An 11,088-nucleotide genomic window follows, 5' to 3' on the forward strand; every position below is an offset into this window, starting at 1 on the left:
GTTTTATATAAAGAGAATCATCTAAATTACATGAAATTCTATCCAGTAGTGCATAGCATGTCTCTTTTCCACTAGTTTTCTGAGTCATTCCTGACTGGGGCTATAGTGCAACAGACATCCATTTGCACCTACTCTCAGCAAACCAAGAAGATACATCCATGAAGTGGACCACATATGGTGGTTGAGAGAGAAACAATGAAATTGCAATAGTTATCATGTAATTTACTATTCCTTATTCACTTACACAGGCCCAGTCTTTTAGATCCATTTGCAATTAGTGGTGGAAAGCTAGTGCTCATGTTAAACATTATTATTCAATAGAGTAGAGAGAAATAACTTCACATTGGATGTCTCATTCATAAAGAAAGTGAATACCTCATTGTCAGGTAACGGGTCTTTATGAGGGTCTGGTAGCAAGCTAGGAGCAGATTCTCAAATGGAAACTTGTTTCCAAGAGAAGAGGGGACGATTTTGCTTCTAAACTCTAGGGCACTGTATGCTAATTCCATTACTGTGGCTTCCTAATTATAGACAATCAGGTCTACGGGGTCATGAAGCTGATGTGTCAAAGAAATTTGCACTATGGCCTGGACCTACTATAGATCTCTATCTTATGTTGGGTTCCACTCAATACTAGAAACCATATGGAGTCCAAACACAAAGCCAGTATATATAGGGAACCTATCCGTGTGGAATGGCAAATGTAGCTCAGCCCTATGGGAAAACCCATAGGTGCATGGTAGCACGCAGGAAGCCAAACCCATGGATCGGTTCTCCTGTGGGAAATTGGGCCTGCATTATACCTAGGCTGCTTTGTGACTTGCTCTTGCTAAAACTCCCTTACCCTGATTTGAGGCATCAAATGCTTACTGCATATCTTTAAAGTAACTTCCCAAAGTCTCTGCTAATTCTCCCAAGTATTGAAGTGTAACCAGACAAATTACTCTTATTGTTCCCTTGCATTTGCAACATTTTCCTTGTTAATCTGTAAGAAGTAATCAGTAACATCCCTTCCATTGCTATCTGTAAAAAGTAATTACCTAAAGCAAACCTGAGCATAATGAATGAGAACCTTCTTTGATGCTGTTAGAAAGCCAATAAAAGCTTGTCAAGGCAAGAGTTGGGGTGCTCTTCCCTTGAGAGAGTGATGGTGCCATCCTTTTTTTCTCCACAGGACTCAGTGGTTCATGTGAATTTGTTTTGTCGCATCCACAATGCCACAGACACTGCTGGCCAGTGTCCACATCACAAATATGTTGTCTCTAAATTCCAAGGCCTTGATTTCCACAAGGTAAGTGGAGAAAGGTCATCTTCAGGTAGTTCAACTGTTATTCCTCCAGGGAAGCCCCACATCCCTCACCTCCCATCCTGGTAGTCATGCTTCTGTTCCTTTTCAAGGCTATGCTACTGTGACATACACAGAGCCCTCCACTGGGTCCTTTTATAGCATAGATTCTACAGTTATTTAGTTTAACTTTGCAGAGCCTGGAGTTGAGTTCCATTTTCTACAGCCCAAGAGCTCTCCTTGTTGCTGCTGAGTATCTATTCTTTTTTTACCTAGTTCCTCTAACATCTTTTTAAAAAAAAACATTTTTATTTAATTTATTGGGGTGACATTGAATTGTAGTAGGCTCTATGCAGGATGTGAAGTCCATGAGTTCCAATCTTTTAGGAATTTTAAGTAAACCTTGTTAGACAATTTGAGTTATTTCCCCAAGGTTAGTTATGTAGACAGGGGCTAAACTTGGAGGAAAACTTGGGGTTCCTGAATTAATTCTTATTTGCACTTTTATTAAGTACCTACTATTTGTTAGGTACTGTGCTGAGCACTGAGGATATAAGTGTGAAATGGACTGGATATGTTTTGAGATGCCGAATCTAATGCAGTGTGTCTCATTTTTTAAAACCATATCCCAGTCAGAAATAGAGATTTGCATCACAAATAATGCTGTATACACATACATACATAACTGAGACAGAAATCACAAAACAATACTTGTATTAACTCTAACTACCTTCAATGCAACTTTGTGTTTTCTATTTCACTCTATTCTACTCTATTCTACTTTATTTCATTAAAAATTGCTAGTTTTGACCCATTGCATTAATTTCAAAACCTACTAATGCATGGGGAGATGGGTAACTGGCTTCGTAAACATGGGTCTTTTTAATAATTTGTTATGCATGCCTTCTATGGTGCACATATTTATCCTTTCAGTCACATATTTCATGTGAAGATGGGGGTGGAGATCCTGAAGTCTCCCTCTAAGCCAATGCTTCTGAAACTTCAATGTTCATACAAATCACCTGGGGATATTTTAAAGTGAAGATTCTAATTCAGTAGGTTTGAGGCTGGACCTGAGGTTCTGCATTTCTAAATAGCTCTCAGGTGATGCTGATGCAACTGGTCCATGCACCAGATGTTTACTAGTAAGGATCTAAAAACCAAATATGTTGATGGATCTACTGAATTGTTAAAGTAGGGGCTGAGAAGAGTTTCCTGGAAGAGAACTCAACTCTCTTAGGAAAGAGAGTCAGCAGATGAGATATTAACCTGTAGGACTAGCACAGACTCTATTATACAGATGTGTTTTTTTTTCTTGCTCTAACCTGCAATATCTAAATTTGGTGAGAAGGATATATATATATATATATATATACACACACACACACATATACAGAAAAACACACAAACCAACAAAATACAGATAAATGATAATTTTAATCAGAAAAGTCTGAAAGGTATCAGAGTATCTACCATGTAGCACTAGGGAGATAGTCACAGGTAACTGGGTAATTGTAACTCTGAAGTGGGTAGAAGACTTTTGTCCACACATTTATAGGGGTCAAAGGTGGGTGGCCATTGGCTCCAGAGAAATTGATAGGACTTTGGCACCTTAAGACCTCCAGCTTATTATACAGTATCAGTAATGAACAAAGAATACAGAATAAGGGGCACAGTGTGCAGCAAACATGGCACTATCCAGGAGAGAATGGCACTATCAGCTGCCTGGACTTGGTTCTAGGCACAGGTGAGACCTACCTAAGCCCTCCTCCAAGTTTCTATCCTATCCACATAGCTTCTACCGCATGGGAGTGGTGTGGTAATCATTCTTCCCCCAAGTATCTAGTTGGAAGTGGGTCACAACACATTTCACATACTCAGTACCTCATTTGACTTACTCGGGAATATGGTGTACCAAGTATTATTCCCATTTCACAGATGACAACACTAACCCTTACAACAGTGGATCTGCCATAACTACCAGGTTAATTCCTCTAGATATAAGTGCCAGAGGCACTGTGTTTTACATATTATGGTACATTCTTACAACAAGAATTTTAACTTCTTCATTACCCTCATAAACTTACTGAAAAGTTCGATAATTTATCATGTATTATTTTCTGGTTGTAGTTATTTTTATTACGAAAAATATAATGCACATATCCTTTAGCAAAAAACGGAGATTAGTGAACAAAGCAAAGGGACCACAGATGGAGCCATAGGACAATGAAGGACCCAGGAAAAGGGACATCAGTGCCCCTCGCATGGTTACAACTAGGAGGTGACATGGGAATGGACATGCCTGCAGAAGAATGGCATGGGGGTACTTAAACATCAGGTGGACTCATTTTTGAGTATGAGTATAGGCAAGACCTCTTTTTGGCTGCCATGCAGGAAAAACCATTGCTTGTTTTTTTAACGTAGACACTTTCAGAATTTCCTCTGGGTACAAATGCATCATGCAACCAATTATATTTTTATAAAAATGAGCTGACACTGTATATATGGTTCTGAAAACTTTTTTCTTTATTGTTTAACAAAGTACCATGAACACCTCTTCCATGCACATGGATGAAAATCCTCTACTGAAACTGAGAGCACTGCATAGTTGGATCAAAAGGCTGCTGGTAAAAAGGGTGACACCTAAAGCAAGGTATCAGCTTAAGGTTAGAGCACATCGCCTGGTAAATGACCACCAGGAAAGCAGGGTTGGAATATTATCCTCAAAGAAATCAGAATTGATGTCTAAGGGCAATAATGATATAGGATATCATGTAAGCCCCTCTGGCTCCTGCCTCTGCCCCTCACTCCCCTAACACCCCATTAGCCCCTTGAGAAAAATGGATCCTGTACATCTCTTTGCATTCAATGAAAACCACTTATTTTCTGGGGGTTTTTTTCTTGGCTCTCCCTGAGCCCTTGACACATCTCCACATTCTATCATCATCTCCTCACTACCTGAATGCCTTTCTTGTAAGTCCTCTTGATAGTCCTTGGGAGAATCATCCATTCCCCTGTCTGTTTTTTGCTTTGCTTCCTGGGGCACGTAATCTTCAGCTGGGTACTTTTCAATAGCCCATGGCTGGCTCTCTGGCTTTGCTTGTGATTCTGGCTTGCCCTCCCTGTATGCTTTTCTCTCACCTTCAGACTTGTCCTGCTTTTCTCGTTTCCCTTCATCATCTGGCTGTCCCTCATCCTGGCACTTCCCCTTGTGCCTTGGCTTCCCCTCCACTTCTGGCTTTTCTTCCTCATCTGACTTTCCTTCATCTTCTCACTTTCCCTCATTTTCCAGCTTTCTTTTGTTTTTTTCTTTTAAAAAAGATTTTATTTTATTTTTGAGAAAGGGGAAGGGAGAGAGAAAGAGAGGGAGAGAAACATAAATGTGTGGTTGCCTCTTACAAACCCCATACTGGGAACCTGGCCCACAGCACAGGCATGTGCCCTAGACTGGAAATCAAACAGAGACCCTTTGATTCATAGGCCAGTGCCCAACCACTGAGCCACACCAGCCAGGGCAACCCTTCACTTTCATTGTAGAGTTTTTTCATTTTGAGATTTCTCCTCTATTGCCTGTCCTGAGAAGTTGGGCAGAGTTGGGTGGGGGAGAGGAGACAAAAAGGAGACAAGGGATACTGAGGGTTGGGGGTGAACTTCAGGCTCAGATAGTGCTGGAATCTGGCCTGTGGTCAAGGTTCCCCTGCCCTACCTCCTGCCACAATCTCCCCCTCTGTTCCTCCCACATCCATGAACCAACCATTTCTCTTGCAGGCTCTGCCATCTTCTGTTCCAACCTTCAGCATGGCAGGGTGTGCGTATATTATATGTGAAGGTAGGATGGAGAGTGAAGCCCTAAATTTCTGCCCAAATTGTGACCTTCACTATCACCCCCAAGTCCATGTCCAGTGCCCCTTCCCATTTTCACTGACCTGCCGAGATTCTGGACAGCTTTTTTTTTCCTAGCCATGCAAAGAGCTGGAAGCAGATTCGCAAACCTGCAAACAGGAGATAGGGGCAGTAGCTGAGTGCCCAGTGGACTAATTTCCCTTTCCTGAACCTGGGTGCTCCACACCAAATGTTGCCATCCCCTACCTGCCCCTTCTCACCTCATTTGCCATATCTATTTTCAGGCCTGTGGCACCAGAGCAGGATGCTTTCCAAATTGGGTCTCTGTATCCCCCTCCCTTGCAGTTAACCTGTCCCACTCCCATCCCCTTTTCCCAGAGGTAAATATTATCCCACGGGCACTGGGTGTGTGTGTGAGTGTATTTCCAGACTATGTCTATGCTTCACTGTTGCACTGTGGGGGTGCCCCCCTCACTTCAGGCTAGATAATAAATGGAGGGCTCAGAGGTAGAGCGTCCAGGAGACTGTGGAGTCTGTAACCGGGTCATCACCACCGACCCATGCCCATACGGAGTCTGCTCCTTTCTGCATTTCCCAGACTCCTTCACTTCCCCCTACCCCCCAACCCTGCCTGTGCCACAGGCAGTGCTCACCTTCACACTGACCTGTGGCGGACTGGCCAGGCCTGTGCCTCCTTGGGCTCGCCCCTCAACCAACATCAGGGCAGCTCAGAGAACTGGTACCGCACCTGCAGCTGGAGTGGATGGCGCTGGGACTGGACCGCAGGTGGGCGTGGAGATTGAAGCCTATATTGGGTGCACGAAGGGTAACATGATGTGAGTGACCCATCAATACAGCTTGGCCCCTGCAGCGACACTCTCTTCACCTTATCCAAGTCACAAAAAGAGCAGGAAAGGGAGGCTACCTGACCACAAGTGTTTTATTTATCTGTGCATCTCAGTTCCTTGCCCAGCTTCCCTGTGAGATGTCTGATCATCACCAGGAGTGACAGCTGATAACATAGAGGGTGCTCGACTCCCCTAAGGGTGCTCAACAACTGAGCCCCACAGCCCTCTTTCAAGACCAGCTCTACCTGACTCAAGTCCAGTAGTTGTGCCTGCCAGGAAGCTGTGCTGCCACCTTGAGTAGGGAGTTCCTGGGACCCCCTAATATACATCTTTTCCTCACATAAAAAAATACATTCATCCCATCTCCAAAAGCCCCCAAGGTCTTAACCCATTCCAGTATTAACTGCAACTCCAAAATCTCATCTAAATATTGTGTGAATCAAGTCCGAAACATCCTGAGGCAAAACTCCTTTCCAGTTGTGAGCCTGTGAAAATAAATTGTGTGCTTCCAAGTACAATAGTGAGATAAGCATAAGGCACACATTCCCCTTCCAAAAGGAAGAAATCCAATCTTTTGAAGCTTTCCCCCTATGTTTATTTCTCAGACTTTTATAGTTTTAGCTCCTAGGATTAGATTTTTTATCCATTTTGAGATTCTTTAATATGATGTAAGGTAAGGCTCCAACCTCATTCTTCTGCATGCAGATATCCAATTTCCCCAGCATTATTCATTGAAAAGACTGTGCATTCCCTATTGAATGGTCTTGGTACCCTTGCTGAAAATCATTGGACAGTATATCTGTGAGTTTATTTCTGGGCTGTCTATGATATTCCATTAGTCTATATGTCTATCTTTATTCCAGTAACACACTATTTGTTATTGTAGCTTTGATAGGGGTTACACTGCTGAACATAGTCTCTGTAAAGCTTCCAGTGGGAGCATGGGCCTGCTCACATGTTGATTTCTGATTTCTGGTCTCCAGAACTATGAGAAAATAAATTTTAGTTGTGATAATATTCTTACAGCAGTCATAGTAAATCAATACTAATAGTGAGTGGCAGGCTCTGTAACAAATGGGTATTTACGCCTATTTTCACCTTCCCTGAGATAAGCAGATAAACACTCCTTGGTTACTTAATAAACCTCAAAATGCCAAGGACAGACTCTCCAAAACAAGGTATAAATAGGAAAGGCAAATGTGATATCTATTCATTTTATTGTTTATCTATTACTCACATTGGAATGAAAGAGTGAAAGGCATTAAATTGTCTTCAGTTGTGGAAATACATTTTATTAAGATATATGAGATCTGTCCAGAAAAAGTCCACCATTGTTAATGTAATGAGAATGGTTTGTGTGACATTGATGTAACCTGGCAGCCAAGGAAAGTGGACTGAACAATGATGCTTGCATTGTACTAGTTGGTAGGGAAAGTAGACGCCATTGAGTGAGGATGCGTACTGTGTTGTTGCCACATTCAAATTGACTGAGCGAGTAGAGTAATGGATATGCATCATATTTTGTGTTAAACTTGAACATTCCTCAGTGGAAAATATTCAGATCATTCAGAAGGCTGCAACTGTGGGCAACTGTGGAAGACGGTGAAGGCTGGTGTCAAAGATAAGGGTGAGTGCTTGGCAAGGCTGCACTTGACTGCTTGCATCTGCAAAGTGATCCAAGCTGGCATTGACAACAGCCAGACCCTCAGGGGTTGAGAAGGGAATAGATAAGTGCAAGCTTCAACTGAATGCAACTGTAACTTTTTCAGAAGAAATATGTATCATTTAAATAGCTTGGAAACTGAACCATCTGTGCCTGCAGCATCTCCCTAAGTTTGCAAGATGTCCTTGAGCTGTATCTAACCAACCCCTATAAAATAACCATGAAGACCATGTTCAGGGTCATTTTCTCTCCATCAGAGGACAATGTCCAACTTGGCCACAGCTTTTCCTTAAACTGCTGTGTTTTGTCTTTCTTAATCTCCTGTTGCCCCCACTCAGGGACCGCCACTCCATGCTGGTTACAGCAGGCAACTGGTGATTGGTGGCTTCATCACGTCTCATGCAGTTTTTTGCAAAACATCAAATCATCTAGGTGACTCAGTTCTCCTACAGCCCAGAATTGGTGCCCTGCAACTTCTGGATTTTGCCAACACTAAAATCATCTTTGAAAGGGAAGAGATTTCAGACTGTCAATGAGATTCAGGAAAACACAATAGGACAGCTGATGGAGATTCCAAAAATGGATTTTGCATAGTGATTTAAACAATGGAAGAGATGCTGGGAGAATTGTTTGAAGTCCTGTGTTAAGGCCATTCAAGGCCTTACAGGTTCATGGTATTCAAACAGATGGAAGAAAATGTGCAGAGCTGTGAGGATGCTTGACATGTCTTTATTCACTTGTGAGCAAGCCACCCACTCTGCAAGCTGTGTGTCCCCCTGCATGTCTCTGCAAGTCTTTGCATGTCACCTGTCCCCTCTGCATGATACTCAGTGTGGCACTTGCTCTGCAGCATGGCACATGTTGTGGCACCCAGCAGGGAGTTCCTACCTGCTTAAGTACTAGAGGCCAACTAAGCCAGAAGGGTGCCAACAGATCTTATACAACAGAGCTTCATACTATGCATGTGAGCTCCCTCAAGGCTATGGGCACAGTTTATTGGACCCAGGCTCAAGGCTATGAGAACACTACTTATCAGGCCCATTGTCAAGGTTATGGGAAACTGCTTCCCTTAGTTACCCAGATACCTGGATGAAGAAGCCATACTGCCTCCGTTTACCCTGTAAGTCCCGAGGTGCCTACTTTAAAGGGGACTGAAGTGTCATTTTTTATGTACAATGTTTCTTGTGTCTTGTGTCTTCTGCAATAAATGTCTCTATTTTCATAGTACATGGATAGATACTTTCTGGACAGACAGTGTGTAATCTCGATAAATGAAATGACTTGGTTATGGTCACACAGTCAATCAGAAACTGTGCAGAGAAAATAGACCATAGATATTTTAGTCACAATTTATACCCAACTGTACATGTACATCAGAATCACTGCGAAAGCTTTTACAATGTCATGATCCCTAGGTCTTACTTCTAATGAGTCTGATCCAATTGGTTTGGACTAGATTCTGAGCTGTACTTTAAAATCTCAAATAATTCAAACCTACAGCCAAGAGCCAAGATTGAGAACCTATGCACTAAAGATAAAAGCAGAAAATAAGACAGTTGTCTTTTTAAAAAAGGTAGTCTAGTGGGGAAAATAATCCTGATGTATATCAGTTAATTAAGGCACTTAAAAGTGTATATATATGCATATATAAATATATGTTAAATGTATAATTTATACTTATTATATATAAAAGCATATATATATATATATATATATATATATATATGACACAGAGCTGTGTATGAACCTTGAATTAAAGCTGGGGCCTTCATTTTAATTTATCTAAGTCCAAGGAAGTCTGATGAACATGTAGGATGTAATGAGTATGGAGTAAAATCTAGCTTCCTGAATTTTTAGCCAATTTTTCGTGGGATTCTGATGTAGGTGGTCTGTATAGCACATGCTGATATGTACTGATATATGTATAACATTACAGTAAGTTTATATGTTGAGATCAATGCATAATGCTTTCTCTGTTGTGTTACTTTTTCAATTACAATCTACAGTCTTTAGGGAAAAGATATTACTTACCCATAAATGATCAGATACAAACCTGGGCCCATATTTCAGGACCCTTGACTCAGTAATAATTAACTATTGTGACCTACTACTTATCAGTCCCTGTACTAGATACTATAGGTACCAGGATAAATGAGCCAATATATTTACTGAGAGAAGGGCACAATCTAATTGGGGAGCAGTAGTGACTGGATGGTGAAAAATGTTCTAAAACAATGGTCTATCTACCGGGTCTCCAGTTCCAGCCAATTTCTCACTGATCTGTGATTACAGGTTTATTGGGCACAGCAAAAATAAAAGCAAAAGAAACTACTCTGAATCTATGTAGTCTAATGTGAGTAGAGACTACTGAAAATTCCTGGGGTGCAAGTGGTGTGGCTCAGAACAGTCTTGGGGACATAAAGCCACCATCACAACACCTGTGTATGCTCAGAGTAAAACCTGTAGCACAAGAAATGGGGAGTCAAGGAAACTGGGCTATATTCATCAAAAGATAAAAGAGATAGTCGAATTCTGAGAATACTAGCATGAGTGCCACTCAGATTTGTCTAGGGATTAGGGGTGAGAAAAAAAAAAGTCTAAGAAAAACTATAAAGGACTGTGTGGATTCCTAAACAGCACTGGGAAAGTACACATCTGGATTACATATAACTCTATAGCAGGAAGGGGGCATTCTCCACATTTCTGAAAGGCAAAAATGGGGATTAAAACCTCTGATGGTTTCAGAGAAATTAATGAGTCTTTTTCACCTTTAGCATTCCAGCACATCAACAGTGGATGGAACCAGTGGAGGAAGCAAAATCAAGAAGGGGAAGGGGTACCTAGCAGCCATGGCATTATCTAGCGGCATAGGTATACAAATGTGTCACCCACCTGGCACTCAATTGCTCTTGCTGATGAGCATAGTCCTTGGACTCTTCCCTAAAATAAAAGGCATTTAGAGGGTTGGGGCCTCGCATGTGTGGATAGAACCAGCCAAACACAGTTCAGTCATTACTTTATTGATTCCAGCAGCAGCACTATAAGACAGGTATTATCTTCATTTTATAGATAAATAGGCTGACTTTAAAGAAACGTATTTGTAATAATTACCAGGCTTGTGCTTCTAAATAAGAGATACAGAAGTAATATAAGATATTGCCTTCAAATTGTGTCTCAAGTATTGTATCCGTTCCTTTTATAAGCTGATTGGGAAGTCCTTTGCTTCTTACTTTTTAAATGCTACATGTAATACATGTATATTCATTTTAATTTTTTATTTTAATTGTTCAAGTACAGTTTTCTGCCTTTTACCCCCATCCCAGCCTACCCCTCAGCCCTCCCCACCTCTCTCCTGTTTCCACCCCCACTTGTTATTGTCCATGTGTCCTTTATACTTGTTCCTGCAAACCCTTCCCCTTTTCCCCTGAAGTTCCCTCCCCTCTCCCCTC

General features: G+C 41.6%; 1 protein-coding gene across 1 annotated transcript; it reads right to left on the minus strand.

Annotated features, from left to right (window-relative positions):
* Window positions 1-4,089: 4,089 nt before the first annotated feature.
* TCEAL6 (transcription elongation factor A like 6) lies at window positions 4,090-4,833 on the minus strand. The gene is given in 4 exon segments (XM_028523322.1): window positions 4,090-4,125; window positions 4,127-4,174; window positions 4,176-4,581; window positions 4,805-4,833. Coding segments are annotated over 4 exon segments (519 nt in total).
* Window positions 4,834-11,088: the final 6,255 nt, after the last annotated feature.

Source organism: Phyllostomus discolor, chromosome X (assembly GCF_004126475.2).
Source record: "Phyllostomus discolor isolate MPI-MPIP mPhyDis1 chromosome X, mPhyDis1.pri.v3, whole genome shotgun sequence".
NCBI lineage: Eukaryota > Metazoa > Chordata > Mammalia > Chiroptera > Phyllostomidae > Phyllostomus > Phyllostomus discolor.